Source organism: Amblyraja radiata, chromosome 2, assembly GCF_010909765.2.
Source record: "Amblyraja radiata isolate CabotCenter1 chromosome 2, sAmbRad1.1.pri, whole genome shotgun sequence".
In the NCBI taxonomy this organism is placed as follows: domain Eukaryota; kingdom Metazoa; phylum Chordata; class Chondrichthyes; order Rajiformes; family Rajidae; genus Amblyraja; species Amblyraja radiata.
In genome coordinates this window covers 8,519,675-8,545,730 of record NC_045957.1, presented here as the reverse complement: position 1 = coordinate 8,545,730, position 26,056 = coordinate 8,519,675, and the positions used below count along the sequence as shown (strand labels likewise).

The 26,056-nt window shown below is 42.6% G+C and overlaps 1 protein-coding gene across 6 annotated transcripts in view; it reads right to left on the bottom strand.

The window, feature by feature from the left end:
- hsf1 (heat shock transcription factor 1) overlaps window positions 1-26,056 on the bottom strand; it is an 83,095-nt gene that overhangs the window by 45,959 nt on the left and 11,080 nt on the right. For all 6 annotated transcript variants that reach the window (XM_033041770.1, XM_033041788.1, XM_033041778.1 and 3 more), the window contains exons 2-5: window positions 14,352-14,460; window positions 9,117-9,253; window positions 5,010-5,134; window positions 775-850 (exon numbers count right to left, since the gene is read on the bottom strand). In XM_033041770.1, coding sequence (XP_032897661.1) covers window positions 775-850; window positions 5,010-5,134; window positions 9,117-9,253; window positions 14,352-14,460 — 447 coding nt within the window. The remainder of the gene's footprint in view (window positions 1-774; window positions 851-5,009; window positions 5,135-9,116; window positions 9,254-14,351; window positions 14,461-26,056) is intronic.

Here is a 26,056-nt window from a genome sequence, read left to right as displayed (position 1 = left end):
TTCATCTGTGATACTGGATCAAATGTTCTCTCTGTCCATTAACCACAGGTGGCAATGGCCTGCATCCCTGCATTTGCACCCATTCACATGCCTTTCTTTGGCATCTCACTTGCTAACTGCCTTCACCTCTGCTTTTGCTCCACTTCTCTCCCTACAAATGCCCCCTTCAACTAAATGACCTGCAACCTATGGCCATGGCAACCATGGCCTCGACTGACAGATATCCCCTTTGTCCTATCCATCACCCCACAACCCTCCACAACCCTCACACCTTCTCTGCAACTTATAAACGGACTTGCTTTCTGTCATAGCCAATAGTGATGACCTTCGACCTGCAATGTTAGTTCTGTTCCTCATTCCACTGATGGTGCCTGCCCTGCTGCGTGTTTCCAGTATTTGCTGCATTAATAATACATCCCATAAATCAGTCTGTCCTTTTGTTTTGGAGCAAAGTATCTGGGTATGGGGTCAGGACAGGGAAGAGGAATGGCGTGGGCAAGCAACAGGAATCCCGCAGAACAAAAATAGTGCTGTCAATTACATTGGCGAGACACAAGGTCACAGGTCAACTAGTCAAGATATCCCGAGTGCAAAAGGTAAATGGCAACTTTTTTGCGCAGTAAATTAAAATCCTCTCTGTGCTTTGGCTACAAAAAGGAACCTGACCCACAAGCATTGCTGAAAAAAAATCAACCTTGGTGTTCGGCCAGCTCAGCGGAGCACAACTTTCAATTAACCACCCCCACCCCGCCAGATTGTTTTCTAGTCCCTCACCTTATTTACGACTTTCTGCTGCTGGGCATGTTTCTGTCGCAGGCTGGCCACCTCACGCCACAATGCTTCGTTTTCACTGCAAATGGCAAGAAACATTAACATTAATAATGCAGGATCATCACTGCATAATCAAAGAGCACGTGTGATGGAATTCACAATCCAATGGCAAGAATGCATGCAGAATGGTATCAAGCAACACTAAATCTTAGTTGGAGTAACTTCGTGGGTCAGGCAGCGCTATGGAAGTGACAGGCGACGTTTTGGGTTGGGACCCTTCATCAGTACGAAGCTGCTGCCTAACCTGTTGAATTACTCCAGCACTTTATGTCTCACTCAAGATTCCAGCATCTGCAGTTCCTTGTGTCTCCTGGTTCTTTGCTCATGAATAACTGGTATTACATAATCTTAATTTAGCTCCTTGAATTAGCTTTGCAGCACTGATTAAACTGAGCAATAGAAGGCTCATTCATTTTAATTAAAATGACCTCATGATACTGATCAGTAACATTCGTAGCAATGGAAGGATGACTATACTCATTACTGCTATATTTCCTTGAATTCATGACCATGTCTATTATGCAGGGAATATAGAGGGATATAGATCAATGCAGGCAGAGATTAACGTCATCATGTTCGCCACAAACACTGTGGACCTAATGGCCTGTACCCGTCCTCTGCTGTTCCATAGTAGACGCAAAATGTTGGAGTAACTCAGCGGGACAGACAGCATCTCTGGAGAGAAGGAATGGGTGACGTTTCAAGTCGAGACCCTTCTTCAGACTGCTACAGACATCTCTTGCTACTGTACTATTCTATGTTCTAAACCACAGCAAGTGTGGTGCTGTAAGTCGACACAGGTAGAAGATCGGCCATGATATTGATGAACATTTGAACAGGATACCTAAGCCTGCTCTGACATCCATCAATATCACAGCTGATCTTCTTTGGCCCCATTTTCCAGCACTAATCAAGGATTTATCATAGCCATACAGCACAAAGGCTCTTGGGCTAGCATATCGAAGCCGATCAACCAGTACCTATTTCTACAAATCCTACCTAGCAGCACTTGTGCCAAAACCTACTCTACAATTGTTTGATTGTTCTTTGTTTTGAGTGAACTCTGAGCAACCCCGTCAGCCATGGTAGAGAATTCCACAAGTTCACTGCCTTTTGAATAAGGAAATTTAACCTCAGCTCAGTAATAAATCGCCTCCACTATATTCTCAAACTGTGCCCCTCTGGTCCCCAAGAGTCCTCAGTCAGGGAAAACAACACCCTGCATCCATCCTTTTAGAGGTTTTGATGGGTTCTCCTTTCAATCTTCTAAGCTCTAACGTACACGCTCCCAGTTTACTCCTTCTCTCCACAAATAACAAGTCTGAAGAAGGGTCCCAAACCCAAAACGTCACCTATCCACGTTCTCCTGTGACGCTGCCTGACCTGCAGATGTTGGAAATCAAAAATAAAAGCAAAAACCAGTTCTGGTTCTGCTTTGCTGAGTTGGAAATTGTTTCCAATCCTCAGATTGAATATGAACATGAGGGGCAATTTTTTTGGGTCTAACCAGAGGTCAAACGTGCTCCACTACAGTCCTATGTTACTCTGGGTGAGTGTCACAGAGTAAAACAGCATGGAAACTGGCCTTCGGCCCAACATCTATGCTGACCAATTTGTCTACCCAAGTTACCCTCATTAATCTGCGTTTGGCCCATATTTCTTTCAACTGTACCATTACATGTATCCATCCAAAGTTATTTTTGTAATGTTTTAATAGTACCCACCTCTGCCACTCCCACTGGCACGTTGTTCCACTTACCCCCCAGCCTCCATGTGAAAAAGAGTCGCCTCTCGGATCCCTTTTAAATCCTTCCCCCTCACTTTAAATCTATGTCCTCTAGTTTTAGACTCCACTACTGTGAAAAACACCATGACCATTCACATTATTGATTTTATTCACCTAATATTTATATAACTATCCCAATATTACATAATTGAGGTCCTGTTTTGTTACTTTCTACCAAAGTTCCCTCAGGACCTCATCCCTCTTCCTGCCTGTATCATTAGTACCAATAAAGATCATGACCTCTGACTGCTCACCACCCACTTTCAGAATATCAGAATACAGTAAATTTCACAGAATATTTGAATACACTTAAACCCCGAGAGATGCACTTAGAAAGTATCCTGACTGGTAGCATCGTTGCCTGATACAAAATTCCAATGCATTAGAAAGCAAGAAGCTCTGAGAGTCGTGGACACAACCCTTATCCACCATCAAAAGCTGCCTTAAGATGGTGGCATTTAGCTACAAGGAACCCCAACAGCTGGGTCGTTACACTTCTCAGGCTATGGTCAGTCAGGAGCACCAGAAGCCTGAGGTCATATGCCACCATGGTCAGGAACAGTAATTTCCCCACAACTGTCAGGCTCTTGAACCAATCTGCACAACCCTAACCCGACCCCGTACAACTTCTTCCACCACCATGAAGTTTTATTTTAATTGTTTATTTTTGCAATCTTTTCCACTGTCTTTATGAATAATTTATTGTAATTTATGTATGCTTTACATTTTTGTGCATTGTCTTCATCTATGCACCTGTAATGTTTCTGGAAGCAAGGTTTTCATTGTACCTCTACATCACTGTACTTGAGCATACGACAATAAACTCGATTTGATTATAAGGTGCATTTCGCTCAAATGTTTGTTGTGCTTTAATGGCAAAAATGCACAATAATGCAAAAAGAAATCAGAATCAGTTGATTGTAAATAGTTTTTAACGTTGTGTTACAAATGCAACATGTACCTTCCCAAACAACTTTGCATTTTGATTTTGCAACAGGGAACAATAGTTGTAAGTTTCTGATTTTACCTAAGGACAGCATGTTCTATGTTGTCAAGTGAAAGAAGTGAGTGTACTTGATAGTGTGAGCTCTACGAGGGTTTCTACACTTTACTTCTCCCTCCTAACCCCATTCTCCTGCCTTCTCCCCATAACCCCTGACACAGAGAGTTGTGAGTCTGGAATTCTCTGCCTCAGAGGACATTGGAGGCTGGTTCTCTGGATACTTTCAAGAGAGAGTTAGATAGGGCTCTTGAAGATAGCGGAGTCAGAGGATATGGGGAGAAGGCAGGAATGGAGTACTGATTGGGGATGATTAGCCATCGCCCACCGTGGGATCCAACATTAAGATCCGGAGCAGGGCCTTACATCGCCGGCACGGCCTTAACGGCCGCGGGACTTACCATCGCCCGCCGGGGGCTTTGACATCGGGAGAGGATGGAGAGCAGTGGAGAGACAAGACTTTGTCTTCCATCACAGTGAGGAGGAGATTCACGGTGATGGATGTCTGTGTGAATTGAGCTGGTTGTGTGTCTTGTAAAATTGTTTCTTTTTATTGTATGGCTGCAGAAACCAAAGTTCCTAGGAAAAATAAAGTTCATTGAATTGAATTGAGTGATCAAATTGAATGGCGGTGCGGGCTTGAAGGGCCGAATGGCCTACTCCTGCACCCATTGTCTATTGGCTATACCAGGTGGTAGTCATGTTTGGGGCAACGACAGGATAAATGCCCCTTTGATGTAGGTGGGAACCTCAGTCATCAGGCGCTGACTATTCCATCAAACTGGTCCGCAAAGGTCTTTAGTACTTGGCCAGGTAACTGTATGGGCCCGATGATTTATGTAGATTTACCCTCTTGAAGGATGCTTTGAGGTCAAACTCAAGACTGAGTTTACAGGATCGTTAGAGACTATTATCACTGGGCTATGGGAGCTCGTGTCGATGCGTCACTGAACCCCATTTTAAAGCGCGCATGAAAGGTATTGAGCTCATCCGGAAGTGATGGCCGTTTCTGGTTACCCGGTTTCGCCTTGCAGGAGGTGATAGTTGAGAGGCATCCATCTGTGACTTTAGCTGAGCTCCAAGTTGTCTTACCATGCATTTGGTGGCCTTCAGGAAGTCATACCTGGACTTCTTGTACAATACTGGATCGCCAGCCTTAAAATGTGGCTGACCATAATTTCATACAGCTGAATCATTATTTTTCACGAGCCACCTACTGATAAAGGCATGTATGCTGCACGCCATCCTAACCACCCGATCTACTTGTGTTGTGACTTCCAGGGAGCTATCAACTTCAAGATTCAAGAGTTTATTGTCATGAAGTTGTGACTTCCAGGGAGCTATCAACTTGTACCCCAAGAACCCTCCATACTTCACTGTTTAGCTACTTACTGCTTCATGTTTATCAGCTTGTTGTCCACATTTTCCTGCTTCCCTTTCATGATTTGGACATCATTTAGAATTTTACCTACATCATCTGAACGGACTTTCAGCTCTTCAGGCTTGACTGTTGATATCTGCAAATATTAAAACAATGTTCCATTAATAGAAAACATTGCCAACGCATGAAACCAATCCAAGGAACACTCACACGGTCACACTCCACATTATTCAAACACAAGGGGGAGGGGGGGGGGGGAGGGGGATACCATCAGCCATGTTGAAGGGCAACTGAACACGTTGTAAAGCCCCTGGCCTGGAGTGGTCAGTATTGACCAGAGGTGATGAAATCACTCAGGTGTTTAAAAAAACCAGTGCATTCTCACCAGAGAATTATCAGACTGAAAACTCTAATGGGCCTGTCCCACTTAGGCGACTTTTTAGACTATGCAGTCGCCACATGTTCGCGGGTGGTTGCCGGGGAGTCGCCTTTATGGTCGTGAGGAGTTCCCACATTCTGGGAACTAGCCTCATTATGGGTGCCGCGAATTTTTCAACATGTTGAAAAATTAGCGGCAACTAGGATGAATCCGCCATGGAGAATAGCGAGAATTCTCGAGCCGTAGGTGGGTCGCACGGAGGTCCTAGTGGGTTGTCAGGAGGTCGAAGGTTCTCGTAGGTTGTAGCCGGTGCTGATCGGTGAATTTCATGGGATCATTGGGGGAAAAAAAAAATGTAAGCAGTAGTTTTCAGAACCAAGGATAACCGAACGATAATGTTAATGTCCGCAGAGCTTCACAACCTTGTATCTCTGGCTTCTTAAAAGTCGTCTCCACTCCTTGTCCCCCCTCTTTTAAAGGACTTACTGTACACTGTGCTTTTTAGCTTCTTAATTATAACGCCAACCTTCCTGTTCATCACAGTGTGTGCCTGTATCACATTGGCTTTGCACCATGTGAATTTCACTCAGCGCTCTCCCAGCTTGCCCTGTCCGTGTGTGTGTGTGTGTGTGTGTGTGTGTGTGTGTGTGTCTTTTCCACTCTGACAGTCGCCGTTCCAGTTGCTGGTTTTTCAGGCAACTGCTGGCAACTTGACAGTCACCGGCAGTCGCCTGAAAAAAACCACCTAAGCGGGGCAGGCCCATCAATGTTCTTCTTTGACATAATAAGCTAGGGCTGCAGCAAAAGTTATATCAACAATGTGACAAAGTCACTAACCATCTTACAATTTGCTCCAAACCAGGATTCCTAGGAAGATTCTTTTCATTCCCTCCCCGCACCAAACCCAAAGATTTCCAGTTTCTTGGCTCCCAAGAACCTGCTCAGACTTGGGTCCTTCCTCTAAACAAATGCATGTTTTCGCCCAGGATAAAACTTGAGAGATCAATAATTAAGTGTGAGATTCTACCAAAGATATGCAAATTCACTCAGTGGAAAAGTTCTCTGGAGTTAAAGAGACTCAAGATGGAGTCAATTATAACAACAGCCACGGTAAGTGAAACCCATTCCCATTCAAGAAATTAAACCACAAGCTCAAATGCTGTCAGAATTTGCCCTTAGAAAAGGAATCATGACCTGGTGTGATTTGGCTACACACAGTGAAGTTCAGATTTAGAGATGCATAGAAGCCAATTCTCCTGTTTGCTTGGAAAGTTAAAAATATTGTTGGAACAACCACAAGAAAGGTGGAAGTTCTATAAAGCTATGGGGTTTCATTTGTCTAATTACTTTAAAGCTAAGTATATGGCTGAGGGATATGGGCAAAATGCAGGCAGGTGGGACTAGAAGAGATGGGGCATGTTGGTCAACGTGGGCCTGTTTCCATGCTGTGTATCTATGACACTATGAGGTGTCTGCTTCCCAGCAAAGCCAGTCAACAGGCATCGAGTGTAGGGAGCACAGACCCAGGAGTGTAAACACAGCAACAACATTCCTCAATGCCTCTCAGGCACCATAGCTTGAATTTTAATCCATTCCAAAAATAACTTCCACCAACTGACAATTGTGCAGAAGACTGCAGATCAGCAGCATCTCCAAAATACCACACGAGTTGAGGTACTTGAAATTTTCCTCATTTGCACCTTTGAAATTCCTGAGCTCTACTTAGGGCAGTTACCTACAGATTGAGTAGACTGGTCCAGTTGATTAGTTCTGACTATCAACTGTGGGTATGAGTGGATAGATCAGCAGCTAACCTGTGGGATCGGTAAGTGAATGATGTGCAATGTTTGCATTGTCACTTTCCCTTTCACATTACCAGTGAGAGGCACGCCTTGACATACTGAAACTGCAATCTTAAATTGCCTCCCAAATGGAAATCCTATTGCAATTATTTTTTAATACAAAGACTCCACTTAAAATCAAAGTCTTGGGACAGTTTTATTTGGCTATCTGAATATCTTTTCCTTTTGACTCTTGTGCTCATTGTCACAGGCAACTTGTGAACCTCAAGACATACCGCACCAAAACAGGCACTTTGGCACAACTCATTCATGCCAATCAAGATGGCTACCGGAGCAAATCCCATTTTGCTGCATTTGCCCCACGTAGCTCCGAACCTTTCCTATCCATGCACCTGTCCAAAAGTCTTCTAATGTTGTAATCGTACCTGTCTCTATCACTTCCACTGGCAGCTCGTTCTGTATACCCACCACCTTCTATGGAAAAACCTGCCCTTTCGATCCCCTTTAAATCTCTCCCATCAGCTTCCCCTCTGCCTATTAGCTTGAGACTCCCCTTCACTGGGAAGGTGACTGCACCCTATCCACATCCCTAAACTTCTGCACCTCGGACTGAGCCATCGACCTAAGGAAGTGCACTATAAACACAATCCTGTTATCATCAACACAACTGTTACTTAGATGGTCTATAGCTTCAAGTTCCTCAGCATCGAAATGACCAGCAACTTAACGTTGTCCATTTACACTGATGCGGTGATCACGAAAGCATGCTGGTAACCGCTCTGCTCTTGATGGGCAGAACCTGTAAAAAATGGTCCATCACACTGGCTCCTTGCTTCCTTCGATATTGTCCATCTTCAAGGTGTATTACATTCGGGAAGGCTGGAAGTACCGTCAAGGACGCCTGACACCCTGGCCATTCCCTTTTATATCTTTTACCTTCTGAAGATACAGGAGTTTGAAAGTCCAGACAACCAGACTTAAGAACAGCTTCTCCCCACTGCTATCCAACTTCTGAAACAATCTTTTTCACCCCCCCCTACCCCCCTCCTGGAGATACTGGATACTCTTGCACTCTTACTTTGCTTGGCACTACAAACTTTATACCATTCCGCTGTTCTGCACTGAATGTATTTATTGTTGTATTTATCATGACTGTATTTGTACTCGTTAGTCTGTGAGCTTCATGTGAACAAGCAATCTCATTGCACCCTGCTGTATATGACAATAAACTAATCTGTGTTTGAGGTGAGGAGGACCAGTATCCCAGCTCCTTTTGCATTTCCTATGACTTCACAGTACAGTGCCGAGCATATCCAAAATTCCCTGTTTTGACACACTGAACGAGCTGGTTGATTGCTTCAAGTTCCTCAGCATCGAAATGTCCAGCAATTTAATCTGGTCCATTCACACTGATGTGGTGATCAAGAAAGCATGTCATAGTATAGTACGGAGCAAGCCGCAAGAGCTAATTGGGTCATCAGAAGCAAATGCCCTTTCCCTACTGAATCCATGAAATATTTTAACTAGATAAAATAACACAAGCCATCTGCTGGAAAGCCTTGCATGCCCATGTGCTTCCGTCTCATGCAAATTGGCCGTATTAAGAGAATCACAGAAAATAAAATTGAAACAAATGCTGAACTTCCACATCTGTGAAAATGACATTGAATTCTTACTTTGTGGCAAAAACACTAACTAAAAATATCCTCGCAATAACCGCCCCTCTCCGGAAACCTACCAATAGCCGAGCATAGCAATTTACGAGCCACAGAATGATGCAATTATAGTGGCTGGTGCAGTGAGCAGCAGCACTTGGTTTGGAAAGAAATATAGTGAATTTCTGTGGCTCTCAAGGGCAAGTCACAGAAGACAAAGTTGAAACCCAACATTTCACAACAACAAGGTGTAAAACATAACAAAACTTAATCTGCACTTACATTTGTCACCTTTCTCTTGATATTTTCCAGCAAGTGTTCCTGTCCCCGGATGAAGTATACATGTTGAAACTCCGTATCATCCTTTTCTGGTTTCACAAGTCCACCTTGTTCAATGTTTACAACTTTACGGAAACCATCTGGAGGCAGTAATGGTTCAAGAGAAACACGATCATTAAAATGAATAGTCACTTGAACTTAAGTCACTCATTCACTCAGTCCTGGGATTAATCGGGTAATGTGACATGTTAACCAAAAATAAACACCTCACATCAGCTGTTTATTTATGATGGCTGGATTTAAAGTAAACTTTCTTCAATGTTTGTTTTGGGAGAAAAAACAAACAAACATCCTGCCAGCAAAAGCAGAAGTCAGTAAACAGTGAGAGAAGTATCGGAAGGATGTGTCTGCTATAGGGTGCTATGTTACGTATGAATGAATGACCCAAGAAGGTGGCGGTAAAGGGAAGGTGGCAAAAGTTGATTAATCACAGCTGATCTGTCTGGAAAATATGTCAACAGAAGACAATGATAATTCTTATAATTTCAGATGAATATAGGGCCAATCCACTCCCAAGACTGCTCCCTCAATCCAGGAATTAATCTAGTGAACAATCTCCAATACAGGTTCATCCCTCCCTAAATAAAGAGGCCAAAGCTGAACAATACTCTCGGAATGGTCACACCAGTTTTATTCAAGACCACTTTTACACTCCATCCCCCTTGCAACTAAAGGCATTGATCTTCCTATTATGTACTTGCATGCTTTATGTACGCCATAAGACACAGGAGCACAATTAGTCCATTCGGCCCCTCGAGTATGCTCTGCCATTCGATCATAGCTTCTCCCAATAACCTCTGACACCCGTACTAATCAAGAACCTATCAATCTTTGCTTTAAAAATACCTAATGTCGGCCACCATAGCCACCTGCAGCAATAAATTCCATACATTCAACACCATCTGATGAAAGATACGGCCTTTTATTTTGAGGCTGTGCCCTCTGGTTCTAGGCTCTATTACCGGAAACATCCTTTCCACATCTCTATCGCTGTATCTCTAAACTAAACTAAAAATATCTACTCTATCTGGGCCTATCATTATTCAGTAGGTTGCAATGAGCCCCCTCTACCCCCCCCCCCCCATCCTTCTAAAGATCTGCGATTGCAGGCCCAGAGCCGTAACACGCTCCTCACACGTTAACCCAATCATTCCTGGGATTATTCTCGTAAACCACCTCTGGACACTCTCAAACGTCAGCATATTCTTCCTCAGATAAGAGGTGCAAAACGGTTCACAATATTCCAAATGCGGCCTGCCCAACACCTTATAAAGCCTCAGCATTACATCCTTACTTTAAGATTGTTAAGGGTTTGGCCACGCTAGAGGCAGGAAACATGTTCCCGATGTTGGGGGAGTCCAGAACCAGGGGCCACAGTTTAAGAATAAGGAGTAAGCCATTTAGAACGGAGCCGAGGAAACACTTTTTCTCACAGAGAGTGGTGAGTCTGTGGAATTCTCTGCCTCAGAGGGCGGTGGAGGCAGGTTCTCTGCATGCTTTCAAGAGAGAGCTAGATAGGGCTCTTGAAAATAGCGGAGTCAGGGGATATGGGGAGAAGGCAGGAACGGGGTACTGATTGGGGATGATCAGCCATGATCACATTGAATGGCGGTGCTGGCTCGAAGGGCCAAATAGCCTACTCCTGCACCTATTGTTTATTGTTTAATATTCTAGTCCTCTCACGATAAGTTGTAACATTTGCCTTCCTTAATACCAAAGCCTTTGCCTTCCTTAATACCAAATCAACTTGGAAATTAACCTTTTGGGAATTCTTTTTCCGCTCTCCCAAGTCTCTTTGCCTCTGATTTATGAATTTTATCTCCATTTAGAAGGTAGCCTACACTTTTATTTTTTCTACCAAAGTGCATGGCCATACTCCTCTACCAAAGTGCATGGCCATACTCCGATCCCTGTCCCACAACATTCTGTAGTATCTGTAGGAAGCAACTGCATGAGCTGGTTTTTAACGGAAGATAGACACAAAAAATTGGAGTGGCTTAACGGGTTAGGCAGCATCTCTGGAGAAAAGGAATAGGTGGAGTTTCAGGTCGAGACCCTTCTTCAGATTCAGTCACCTATTCCTATTCCTTTTGTAGAACAGAACAAAACTTACCTGTGGAGCCATTGGGTCCCCGTTGTGAGGCCAGGCAAGCACACGGGAAAGAAAAAAAAATGGCGATCAGAAAATCGGCAAAGGCCTCAACTGACGGGTTCCCTTTGTAACGCGCATGGGAACCATACCCCAACTGCGCAGATGCAGTCAATAGACAATAGGTGCAGGAGTAGGCCATTTGGCCCTTCGAGCCAGCACCGCCATTCATGGCTGATCATCCCCAATCAATACCCCGTTCCTGCCGTCTCCCCATATCCCCTGACTCCGCTATCTTTAAGAGCCCTATCTAGCTCTCTCTTGAAAGCATCCAGAGAACATGCCTCCACCGCCCTCTGAGGCAGAGCCGGCAAGTGGGGGCGCTGTTTTAAGTTAATTTAAGGTTTAAATGTCAATAACATAAATCTGAACGAAACTTGGCTAATGGACATCGCAGGACAATGGTGAGTAAGGTGGGTCTAAAATTGTAGCGCTATCGTGTAGTTTTGGGAACAAATATAGGTACAAACAAACCAGAAAACAAAACAAGCAAACAAAAACAAACAAACAAGATGAGAATTTTAGTTATTATTTATATAACCCCTTTCCCCCTCCCTTCCCCCTCACCCCCTCTCCTTTCCCCTACTCTCAGTCACTCCCTCCCTCCATAACCCCTCTCCCCAACCTATCTCCCTGCTCCCCCACTCCTCAACCTATCTCCCTGCTCCCCCACTCCTCACCTCCCCCCTATCCCACTCCCCCACTAAACACAATGTTTAAATAACATTAAACAACGATCCTCGTCCTCGTCCTCTCCTCCTCCCCACCCCCACTCCCTCCCTCTCCTTACAACAATGTAATAAACCTCTTATTGCACTGCGAGTCCTGTCATTTGGTAACATTAAAACTTGCCCTGCCCGTTACAATATAAACAAATGACAGGACTCCCAAAAGGAAAAGAGAAAGAAGAGGGATGGTGAAGAGCGGGAGGGAGTGCTGGGGATGAGGGGAAATGAGGGGAAGTGAGCCACGCCTGCGCAGTTGGGGGCTGTGGGTGCATGGTGGAATATTGCGCTGGGGGAGCGGGTGAGTGGTGGATTATTGCGTTTGGGGAACGGGACTCAACATGTCCCACTTGGTCTAAAAAATAACTAAAACTCTCACCTTGTTTGTTTGTTTTTGTTTGTTTGTTTGTATCTATATTTGTTCCCGGAACTCCGACAAAACGGTACACGATAGCGCTACAATTTTTAGCCCACCTTACTCACCATTGTGCATTGGTGTGTTGTATCAAGTTTCGTTCAGATATATGGTATATTTTACAAATTATTCACATCTTAAGCAAAAATAAAAAAAAACAAAAAAAATAAAATCACTTTTCACTTTAAAACTTGCCCTGCCCGTCACAGTGAAAATGTTGATTTTTAAAGTGAAAAGTGATTTTTTAAAAAGTTTAAAATGTGAATAACTTGTAAAATAACATCAATCTGAATGGAACGCTGCTGTGTTTTTGAAAACTGAGTTTTTAAAAATGTAAATAAGATCCCATTGTGACGTCATTGTGAGGTTGAACACGGCTGACATTGTGGGTAGTTTATGTAAATGAGATCCCATTGTGAAGTCATACGCTGCTAACGGCCAGTGCAGATGGAAGAGATTTGTGTCAAAGTGTATTTTGTTAAGTTTAAAAATGTGAATAACTTGTAAAATATACCATAAATCTGAACAAAACTTGATACACCATTAGACAATGGTGAGCCAAAAATTGTAGCAATATCCTGTACCATTTTGGCGTAATTTCCCGTACCCTCAATCACTCCTTCCCTCCATAACCCCTCTCCCATCCCTACCTCCCTCCTCTCCCTCTATCTCCCTGCTCCCCCATCCCACTCCCCTACTAAAGACAATGTTTAAATAACATTAAACAACAATCTTCTCCCTGTCCTCCCCCCCTCCCACTCTCTCCTTACAACCATGTAACAAATCTCTTATTTGCACTGGGAGTCCCGTCTCCCCTCCCCATTCCCTCTCTCCCCTTACAACAATGTAACAAATCTCTCATTGCACTGGGTGTTCTGTCATTTGGTAAAATTGTAACAGGCAAGGCAAGTTTTAAAGTGAAAAGTTTGATATTTTAAAGTTTAAAATGTGAATAACTTGTAAAATATAACATCAATCTGAATGGAACGCTGCTGTGTTTTTTAAAACTGTCTTTAAAAAAATGTAAATGAGATCCCATTGTGATGTAATTGTGGGATGGAACACTGCTGACGGGCAGTTTATGTAAATGAGATCCCATTGTGATGTCATTGTGGGGTGGAATACTGCTGATGGGCAGTTTATGTAAATGAGATCCAATTGTGACATCATACGCTGCTTACAATGCTGATGAAAGATTTTTGTCAAATTTGGGTAAAGTTTAAAATGTGAATAACGTAAAATTTACCATCAATCTGAACAAAACTTGATACACCACACACACACAATGGTAAGTATGGTAGGCCAAAAATTGTAGTGCTATCGTGTACCGTTTTGGCATAATTTCAGGAGCACACCCCGAACAGACATAGAAACAAACAATTTTTGTTTTAGTAATGTATAGATAGATTTTCCCACCTTCCTTTGCATCATAGAAAATAAATGTGACCCCAGTAAAATTATAGGCATTTGGAACTCTTGACTGAATGTTTTCCGGAATGGAGGCCTGTGACCAGTGGTGGGCCACATGGATCACCTTTTAGTGTAGGAGGTGGTAATTTTTTTATTTTTATTTTTAAATGGGTGTATAGTCAAGTTAGTGGAAAGCACTTTTAAAGGGGCTATTGTGCCATTAGCAGCACCAGGTTTCCAGGGTCATTGCTTGCACCAATGCAGTGCTGTGTTAGAGGGAGCGATGATTACTGAACAAGATTACAGGCCCAAGAACCTTAGCAAAAGACCAGAGGCAGTGCACGATCGGACAAGGTTTTTTTTTCCTGTATCTCATTTCTAACTAAACGGTGCCAACTCCCATATAGATACCACACTGCCATGGGCATACTTACAACAAAAAAAATTAAACACAGGATTTTCCACCTGTCACTACTTACACATATTGAGTTGTCGCACAAAACTGGCCATGTTGTTGTGCTTGAAGTATTTTGGAAGCACTTCTTTCGCAAAACGTCCTTGATCAAAGACATGGAAGCTGTTGCCACTCTGTGGAGACCAAAGGGAAGTATGAGTAAAGGCAGCAGACCCAGACTGGTTGATCTATTAAGAGTTGAACTGTAACTTTATCTTCCAATACACACGTACACATGTATTATGTTCACAATAGAGTTAAAGCCAATGAATCAAAACAAGATTAGTGAGGATAACAGATATTAGAAATAAGAAAGTCCTTAGCTTTCATTACTAACTTTTCCTTCTCCAAAAATATAGTTTGACCTGCTGAGATTTTCCAGCCTCTTCTATTTTTGCTTTAGACATTTTTTCAACTACATTCCTGTTTGGTCAGTCAACATCATAGAGATGACAAATATTATTGGCCAGATTCCAGTGTATTGCAGAGAACAGTTTCCATGTCCACCAAATAAACTATTGAGCACATTAAAGACAATTAACTTTTTGTATTGATGCTGTGGATGCTTCTCACACCAATCAAGCTGTAAATGATAAATCTACAGACCAAATTCCTAGTGTACCTGGGTTCCTTGCCAGAACAGTCCTCGTGTGGGGTGGAAGATTGCCACCTTCATGTGGTCCGCCCTGTTTCGATTAATGCAATCAATCCGGCGTGCACAATCAAATAAGATCAAATAACACAAGTTGTCCGACAACTTTAGGCTGTGCACGCCATACGCAAGAAGAAGAAGTTCTCGCGTACCCGCTCCCAAAATCTAATTCATTTTCAAAACCTACCTCACTTCCTTTAAAAAGATCTAACAGTATCTGCCTCAAACATTTCATTTGACAAATAATTTTATGTTGCAATGTCTAATGCTTCTTACCTATGATGGATCGCAACAAAGCAATTAAACCATGCAACTCCAAGAAGCTAGGTCAGCTAGAATTGGCAGAGTGGGTGGGGTTGTTGATAGTGTGGAGGGTAGTCTTAGGCTCCAGGGCGATATCAATGTGCCGGTGAAAAGGGCTGAGAAATGGCAGATGGAGTTTAATCCTGAACATGTGAGGCAATGCATTTTTGGAGTACAAATGAGGCTGGTACATACCCAAAGAATGGCAAGGTCCGAGATAGTATTGTGCAACCCAGGGATCTTAGTGTGCAAGTCCATCACGGATTTAGTTGTGCTGGACTTTTCTAAAGCATTTGATGTCATCCCACACCAGAGAAGCTTGACTTCTATGGTATTCGTTCCAACATGAAACGATGGATCTCCAGTTTCCTGACAAAACATCTTCAGCGTGTGTGTGTGAACGGAACAGCTCCAATTGGCATCCAGTGTTGAGTGGTACACCACAGGGCACAGTACTTGGCCCACACCTATTTTTGCTTAACATAAATGACATCCATGAAAAAGTCGCAAGTACGACCAGACTTTTCGCTGATGATCGTTTGCTGTACCGTCCAATTAAGTCAGCTGATGATGAAGATGCTCTCCAAAAGGATCTCGATACTATGGTTGAGTGGTCACAACAATTGGGCATGCAGTTCAACCCTTCCAAATGTGAAACTATGCGCGTCACCAGAAAGAGGAATCCAGGCAAAACATCTTACAATATACTTGGTACCACCCTTGAAGAATCCAAACAAACCAAGTATCTTGACATCAAATTGCAGAATGATCTGCGTTGGAATGGTCAGACTCATCATGCAACGGTGAAAGCAACTGGTGTCCTAAACTTTCTGAGGCGCAACTTTCATCATTGTTCAACTTCTGTCCAGGAGAAGCTATACTTCACCCTCGTTAGACCTCATTTGGACTACGCAGTTGCAGCATGGGACCCATACACAAATAAAAACATTTCTTCCATCGAACGTGTCCAAAGACAGGCAGCTCGATTTGTTACTAACACCTATGAGAGAGAAGCGAGTGTCACCAAACTTCTGAATTCTCTGGGGTGGAACCCTCTCCAAGACAGACGTGAAGCTCACCGTTTGACCTGTTTTTACAAAATGTTAAATGGTCAGCTCGATGTAGACTACAAGACCTACACCAAACCCAAACCAATTAGGAGCAGATGAGGGCATTCGATCCAATTTGTGATCCCAGCTACAAAGACAGATGTATACAGCAATTCGTTCTTCCCCCGCACAATTAAAGCATGGAATAATCTCCACCCAACTATAGTTACCCAACCAGATGCAACTAAATTTAAAGTGGTTCTTTCTTCCCAATAACCCTTTCTGGCTTAAGCCCTCCCTTCACCACCTCCAGTTTAAATTCCATTTGGAATATTTTGGAGGACCAAGAAACCAAGAACCAAAGATCCTTGAAGATGGTAATGCAGGAGCATAATGTAATGAAAAGAGCATGTAGACTACTGGCCTTCATTAATCGAGGCACTGGATGAATGTACAGGGTTCTTACTTTCAACTTTATAAAACATTGATCAGATCCCAGCTGGAATATAACATGCGTTCAGATCACCATATTATAAGTAGTGCCTGACAGCACTGGAGTGGGGGCAGAGGAGCTTCACAAGGATGTTGCCTGGGATTGAGCAGTTCAATTTACGAGGGGAGGCTAGATATGTTGTCCCTGCAGCCGAGGAGGTTAATAGAGGTATATACATAAGGGGTATGAAGATGGCAGTTGGTCAGAAACTTTACCCATTGTGTCAGAGTAATACAGCAAGAAAACAGGCCTTCATCAGTCCAACTTATCCAACCAAGATGCCCATTTAAACTAGTCCTATTTGCCCAGGGACGCGATCCGGGCCAGTAACTTTCCACGGTTTCACTCCCAGGAAGGCCGATCTTATGTCTGCCACAGTAGCCATCGGTACAGGCGCACACATGACAGGCAGGGCAGGTGATGTTCCTCCACTGACCCTCTGATCAGTGGGCTTAGATTGCATTGAGCTCATTGGGGATGGACCCATTGTTGCCAATGATACTCTCCACCTTCGCTTTAGTAGCGTGTAATTGCGTGCAAGCCTTGCCACAATCTACAGGAGTCTGTATCACTGCCTTGGGACTCCAGTTTGATCCAGAATCCCCTCATGTCAGCCTTAATGGCTTTGTGAAAGTCAGATCAATTTCTTGTTTAAGAAAGAACTGCAGATGCTGGAAAAATGGAAGGTAGACAAAAATGCTGAAGAAACTCAGCGGGTGAGACAGCATCTATGGGGAGAAGGAATAGGCGACGTTTCGGGTCGAGGCCTTTCTTGCACCACTTGAGATTGTTTGGCTTGAACTCTGCAGACTTGCACTTCACCTGGGAGTGGACCTCATGGTTCATCCATAGTTTCAGGTTGGGAGCACTTGAATCATCTTCTTTGGTACATAGTCCTCTATACACTTGCTGATTAAGTCTTTGATAGTAGTGCACATTCACCTAAGTAAGCCTCAGAATTCTGTAATAAGCATCACTCCACAGACCCACAACCTCAAAGGATTTTACTCAGACCAGCATTGTATGACTTTCTGTACCCAATCTTCTCGCTTCAGTTTCTGTTTGTAAGCAGGGAGCAGAAGTACGGTCAGGTCTCATGTTGTGTGGGGTCGTACATTCTCCATGTAATTGCCTAGATTTCCTCTGGGTGCACTGGTTTCCACCCAATCAGCATTTTTCACGATAATTTGATAGTTCATTTACACCATGTCTGTGGTTAGCAGGCAAATTGGGAATTAATAGGTAGACAAGAGATTAAAAAAAAAGAAATTTTAATGACCATTTTAAGAGAAATGAGGGAAATCAGAGGAACTCTGATGTGCCAAATGGCCTTGTGTCTTAAGGAAACATTCCAATTACATTTCGAGCACATTGCAGGAAATAGCGAATTTCTTAAAATTTCTCTGCCAGACGTTGTACTCAAATGGTATACAAAATGGCTCCAGTAATCTTTGACATTATCACATGGTATTAGGTGTAAATTGATTCATCCCCAAGTTTATGAATTAGTACTGGTAAAAGGCTATGGCACAGGGGGCACTATGGTACTGGAGGCAAGATTCCCAATGCCTACCACATTACAATTACACCAGGGTGCGTAGGAAAGAACTGCAGATGCTGGTTTAAATCAAAGGTATCAGGGAGGCTGAGTTCTGAAAGACCAAATTGTTAAACGGCCACTATTGATAGACTGGGCCAGTGGAAAATGGTGAGTGAGCCAACAGTCCAAATTGGCCCATTTAACCTACACCTCACCATATACCCATCTCAGATGCATCTAGCCATGGCGATGTTGACCAAAGTGCACATCACATAATCATTAACCAAAAAAACAAACCGTTGGAGGAATTCAGTGGATCAGGCAACATCTGTGGAGGCAGAGGAATGGTCAAAGCTTCAGGTCATGGACTGGGACAATCATTAAATCCCATCATTATTCAAAGGACAAGTTCCAGCTTGAATGGAATTAATTCAGAACAGTCCTGTCAGTTCAAAAAACCGAGCATTATTGAAGCATCAGGGACAGAAACAGCAGAGTTTTATTCTAGAGAGGTTGGAAACTCAAGGCGTAGCATATCCTTGCCAATCAATGAAGGCAGTATCATTGAACATGCTGGAACATACGGCATATACCCGGCAAGCTGCAAATACAGGAGCGAATATGTGCTAAATAGTAAAAGCAAGATATAGTTGGCAGAGGTATACGATCCTACAATTTGTTTCAGCCATAGTCCAAACTGAGCAACAGTGACTGCCAATGACAATCAATAATATCAAATGCTTTACTCTCATATGTCCAGAAACAGAACAATTCAATCGTTGCACTAGATGCTGCCTGACCAAGCCTGTGACCACTCTTGTGCAAGCTCCAGTTGTACTAATCTTGTATGGCTCTCAAGGTCAGTCTTGGTTGATCCACAAGATCAAGTGTGTGCAGCAATTACGCAGTATGTAGGGCAAGTTTCACCCACATTAAGACGTCTATGTAGACAAACCTTTACACGTTTCTCCAGCATTTAAAAGTATATTTTCCTATTCTTCCTACTACTGACAAGTCATGCCATTGGAAGAACTGTTCAGCATTTCTATATCCCTCTGAAAAGAGAAATTGTTAAAAACTGAAAATTTAAAATCATTAATCTATTGTTAATTAAAAGCTTGTCCAGTGAAAAAAAATCTGCACATTAAGGTCACTACTTCAAGATTCTCATTTTAATGAATAGGGCTGCATGATAAGGAACCTCTGGCTCCTTGGTTCAGTAATATATGGATCCAGTGCTAAATCAAGAGCAGCGGGGCGGCTCAAATGAATGGGCACTGATTTCCAATGTATTCCTGACCTGCACTACAGTGAGATGTCAGCAAAGCATCAAACACACTGCCATGCACACTGTAGGCAGCCTTTAGCTTGCTCTAGCCCAATGAAAATGAAGGAAATAAACAAACCTCACAAAAGGAAGATGTCTGTTGTTTTTAAAGATATCAATAATCCTACCCCAGGATATCACAGGGCTACACACAAGGATTAACCATCATCAGCTACTTCAATTACTTTCCCCTCTCCTCTACACCAACGACTGCACCTCCACAGACTCCTCTGTCAAGCTTCTTAAGTTTGTGGACGACACAACCCTGATTCAGGATGTGGAGGAATCTGCCTACAGACAGGAAATGTCACAGCTGGCGTCCTGGTGCCATCGCAACAACCTGGAGCTCAATGCTCTTAAGACAGTGGAATTGATTGTATACTTTAGGAGAGCTCCCCCTCCCCTCACCCCACTCACCATCAACAACACCACAGTCACATCTGTGGAGTCTTTTAAGTTCCTGGGAATCATCATCTCCAAGGACCTTAAATGGGGGGGCCACAGTGGACTCCACAGACAAAAAGGCACAACAGAGTATGTACTTCCTGTGGCAGCTGAGGAAGCACAATCTGCCACAGGCAATGATGGTCCATCGTAGAGTCTGTCCTCACCTTCTCCACCATGGTCTGGTTTGGCCCAGCTACCAAGCACGACACCTGGAGGCTGCAGCGAATCGTCCGATCAGCTGAGAAGGTTATTGGCTGCAACCTTCCCTCCATTGATGAACTGTACACTGCAAGGGCCAACAAGCGAGCGGGTAAGATCATCTCTGACCCCTCTCACCCTGGCCGCAAACTCTTTGAATCACTTCCCTCTGGAAGGCGACTCCGGACTGTCAAAGGTGTCACAGCCAGACATAAAAACAGCTTTTTTCCCCCACGAGAAGTAGCTCTACTCAATAACCAAAAATCTGTAGCCTCCTTTTGCTGTGGTATTTTATTTAATTCACATGTTTAATCAATAATGTTTTATTATTAATGTTTGTGTCATTCCTAACTGTCACTGTATGTCATGTTGTCACTTGCGGGCGGAGCACCAAGGCAAATTCCTTGTATGTGAATACTTGGCTAATAAACTTAAACTTTTCTAATGTCAGAAGTTGAGATGCTCACAGATGATATAATATTAAATTCCTTTAGAATGGAGAATGGAAATTCCTAAAGATGGAGCAGGCCGTAGTTAATTTTTATAAATTACCTAATATGTAGCGTCAATGTTATGTAGAGTCATGGAATTAGACAACACAGAAACAAGCCTTTCTACCAGTCTCATCTATGCCAACCAAAGTGTCTATCTGAACTAGTTCCATTCATCGGTGTTTGACCAATATTTTGGGTTTAGGGTTATGTTTATTACTGTCAGGTACCGAGATACAGTGAAAAGTTCTGTTTTGAATGCAATCCAAAGAACAGATATACCATAGATAAATACCATCAAGTTAAAGTCAACTAGAATAAATAGAGTACAGCGGGAAATCCAGAGTGCAGAATATAGTTCTCAGCATTGTAGCACACCTGTTCCAGAGATAAATTTCTATGTCAGCAATAGAGTAGCATTGATTCAATAGTACCCTATATGAGACAGACCATTCAGAAGCCTGAGAGAGGGGAAGAAGCTGTTCTCGATTCTGGCTGTGCGCGCTTTCAAGCTTCTATATCTACTGCCCAGTAGGATATCCCTCAAATTCTTCCTTCTCCATAATGTTAAGGTTCATTTCTTAAAACAGACAACTCACAATAGGTTAGTTAAACCAACACAAGCTTTACTGATCATTAGCCGGCGAGAGTGCCAGGGACACAAAGTCAAGTATGCAACAGATACTTAACCCTCCTGAGCCACCACTCTGATGAATGAAGACATACAACATATTTTTATAGTATTTTGGAAACGTAATCACATGTTTACACAGCAATGATGTTTAACACAAATAAATCACAGAGTATACCCATTCAAAGCATTCTTATCACTGTTACAAAATACTTGTCATCTTGTGGTTCTATCAATCACAAACTGTTGATCACAAACTTTGAAACAACAGGAAAGCCCAACATTTACAATTCCGTCTTAACAACGTAATCATGATGTCAGCTACCAACTAGAAGGCTTTTGTTTACAGAAGCTACCACCTTCTCAGGAAATACACCCTCTCTCACTATTGAAATGTTTTATTTGCTTGGGCATAACAGGAAGCAGCCTGAATACAGGCCTCCAATTTCCTGATTCCCACATCTTTGCAGCTTCAGCTTATTTCAGAACCGAAAAAAGTCAAGGTAATCTTTTACTTAATCAATTCTAATTATAAAATATTTCACTATTAACTAGGATATTACCAATAATTCAAGACCTCACCAATTTCCTCTGGTTCCACATGATAACCAAATCGATTCAGAATGGGACTCCCTAGTTACCCAGTTGCTAAATATGCACACTGCATTCAGAAAGTATTCAGACCCCTTTCACTTTTCCACATTTTGTTACATTACAGCCTTATTCTAAAATGGATTAAATTATTTTTGTTTTAATCATCAATCCACACTCAATACCCCATAATAAAAAAGCAAAAACATGTGTTTAGAAATTTTTGCAAAGTTATTATAAATAAATAACTGAAATATCACATTTATATAAGTATTCAGACCCTATACTCAGTACTTTGTTGAGGCACCTTTGCAGCGATTACAGCCTCAACTCTTCTTGGGTATGACGCCACAAGCTTGGCACACCTGTATTTGGGTAATTTCTCCCTTTCTTCTCTGCAGATCCCCTCAAGCTCTGTCAGATTGGATGGGGAGCATCGATGCACAGCTTTTTTCAGGTCCCTCCAGAGATGTTTGATCGGTTTCAAGTCCGGGCTCTAGCTGGGCCACTCACGGACATTCAGTCTTGTCACAAAGCCACTCCTGCGTTGTCTTGGCTGTGTGCTGAGGGTCGGTGTGCTGTTGGAAGGTGAACCTCTGCCCCAGTCTTAGGTCCAGAACACTCTGGAGCAGGTTTTCATCAAGGATCTCTCTGTACTTTGCTCTGTTCATCTTTCCCTCGATTCTGATTAGTCTTCCAGTTCCTGCCACTGAAAAACATCCCCACAGCATGATGCTGCCACCACCGTGCTTCACCGTAGGTATGCCATTGGCCAGGTGATGAGCGGTGCCTGGTTTCCTCCAGACGTGACGCTTGGCATTCAGGCCAAAGTGTTCAATCTTGGTTTCATCAGACCAGAGAATCTTGTTTATCATGGTCTGAGAGTCCTTTTGGTGCCTTTTGGCAAACTCCAAGCGGGCTGTCATGTGCCTTTTACTGAGGAGTGGCTTCCGGCTCGCCACTCTACCATCAAGGCCTGATTGGTGGAGTGCTGCAGATATAGTTGTCCTTCTGGATGGTTCTCACATCTCCACAGAGGAACTCTGGAGCTCTGTCAGAGTGACCATTGGGTTCTTGGTCACCTCCATGACCAAGGCCCTTCTCCCCCGATTGCTCAGTTTGGCCGGGCGGCCAGCTCTACGAAGAGTCCTGGTGGTTCCAAAGTTCTTCCATTTAAGAATGACGGAGGCCACTGTGCTCTTCGGGACCTGCAATACTGCAGAAATTGTTTTATACCCTTCCCCAGATCTGTGTCTCGACATAATCCTGTCTCGGAGGTTTATGTCCTTCGTCTTCATGGCTTGGTTTTTGTTCTGACATGCACTATCAACTGTGGGACCTTATATAGACAGGCGTGTGCCTTTCCAAATCATGTACAATCAATTTAATTTACCACTGGTGGACTCCAATCAAGTTGTAGAAACATCTCAAGGATAATCAATGGAAACAGGATGCATCTAAGCTCAATTTTGAGTGTCATAGCAAAGGGTCTGAATACTTATGTAAATGTGATATTTCAGTTATTTCTTTTTAATAACTTTGCAAAAATTTCTAAACACCTGTTTTCACTTCTTCATTCTGGGGTATTGTGTGTAGATTGATGATGTAAAAAAAAAAAAAAAGAATTTAATCCATTTTAAAATAAGGCTGTAACAAAATGTGGAAAAATTGAAGGGGTCTGAATACTTTCTTAATGCGCTGTATTTACTGAATCCCTTAGATTTTTCTTAAACTAATCTGCAAAGGATACCTCATGCAAGAGAGCATACCAGCACCTCCACTTCCTTAAACAAGACGACTGAAGACATGTGGCACGTCTCCAATGACTTTTCTCAATTTCTACAGATGCACCATAGAACGCATACATACTGCTCTCTCAAATTATCTCCATCTACACCATGCTGCCTTGGGAAAGCAAACATAATCAAGGACCACTCACAACCCGATCATTCTTTCTTCTCCCCTCTCCCATCGGCAGCATGTAGTACCAGATTCAAGAACAGCTCGTCACCGTTGTTATCGGACTCTTGAATGGATTTCTCATACGCTAGGATCTCCTAATCTACCTTGTTGCGGCCCTTGTACTTGTTTTTAAATCTGCCCTGTCTCTGTAGCTGTAACACATATAACTGCACTCTGTTTATTTTCTGTTTTGCACAACTTGATTTTCTTATGCATGGCATGATTTGCCTGATTCGCAAGCAAAACATATTTCACTGTATCTCACAATAATAAATCAATAATAAACCAGTACCGAATGTCACCGCTTTCCTTTTCCACAGATATCAGTATTCACAAAAATGTGAATTTATTTATTTCACATTTGCAACACTCTTTCACCTAATTATTGGCAGAAAGTACACTGCAGAGGTACAGAGTCGCGGGAACCAGGATGTATATTGACTATTTGTTCACAGTTAAAATAGCATCTGCAGTTTCATGCATCTCCTATTTTTTTTAATTCTTTCGACCGGAGTAAGCAACATTTCCCTACTTTCTCAACTATATTCCTTGAAGAATCCTTCTATTATACTGCTCCCTAGCTTTATAAACTGGTCAGACAGGTTGAAAATACAGTAAAATTAATAATCCTCCAAGCAACTTTCTGAAGGCCTAACGGTTCAGCAATTGGCTCATCAGATAGTTTGCAGTACTCTCTTCCCACTCACCCGGGTCCCAATTCCACAATCCCATTAAACTTATGGAATGGGTTATTATAAAAGTGCAACACTTAGTAGGTGACTAAAAATCATATTGTAGTATTAATAGAAGTAAAATGCAATAGACATGCAACGTTCAATCTACACTAGTCTCACCTGCCTGCGTTTGGCCCAAATTGTTGAATATATTTGAGAAGATTTCTACATAGAAGGGGCATTAACAGGCTTGGGAAGAGCATTGGAATATTGTATTTAGAAGGGAGACATGATTAAATTGAATGGCACAGCAGACTCAAATGTCTGAATGTCTATTCCAGCTCCTGTTTTACGTTTCTATATTTCTCAAAAACACATTTTTAATCCAGACAATAATTCTTCAATGAGAAACAAATAAATAAACTACTACTCTTACAACGATATTGTGTACAACGTGAAATCTTCATAATCAGACCAAGAAAGTTGAAGCCTTTTCTTGTTCCTGGAGGGCCAATCACATTCTGCAACTGTGCCAGACTCTCAATTTTCTTGATAGAATGGAGATCTTTCCAAAATGATTGTGCAAAGATTTTCAATTGTGCAAATGATTGTGCAAAAAGATTTGAAAAATGCACTGCTTTTGCTGCTCATTTACAAAAGGAGCTTAGTCCCTCCCCAGCTGGAGGAATTAGCAACATCAGAAGTTCTAGATTCATAGCAGAATTTCAACAGTGTCTAGGGATATATGGATCACTTGATCATAGTTGTACTCCGAGATAATTTGCATGTAAAATATCTGGAGGAAATCCAAAGAAATTTCTACTTTCAATTCAAGCATTTTCCTCTGAGGAATTGAGATAGAGAAAGAGACTGAGAAATTCAGACGAGCAAGTGCAACTTTTGTGGATATTGGGACTATTCCATCTTTTCTGATAAAATAAAAATAGCAGAGGGAGATCTGCACAGACATGGAATGTGAAAATTCTTCTACATGCCTTGGACTAAATTTCATGTCTGACAGTATTGCATGAAGAAATTCTTAAGGACATAAGATTCTCAAGAAACCATATTAACATAATGTTTAAGAAGGAACTGCAGATGCTGGAAAATCAAAGGTAGACAAAAATGCTGGAGAAACTCAGCGGGTGAGGCAGCATCTATGGAGCGAAGGAAATAGGCGACGTTTCGGGTCGAGACCCTTCTTCAGACTGATGTGGGGGTGGGGCGGGAAGAAGAAAGGAAGAGGCGGAGACAGTGAGCTGTGGGAGAGCTGGGAAGAAGGAGAAATCAGGGACTACCTAAAATTGGAGAAGTCAATGTTCATACCGCTGAGGTGTAAACTACCCAGGCGAAATATAAGGTGCTGCTCCTC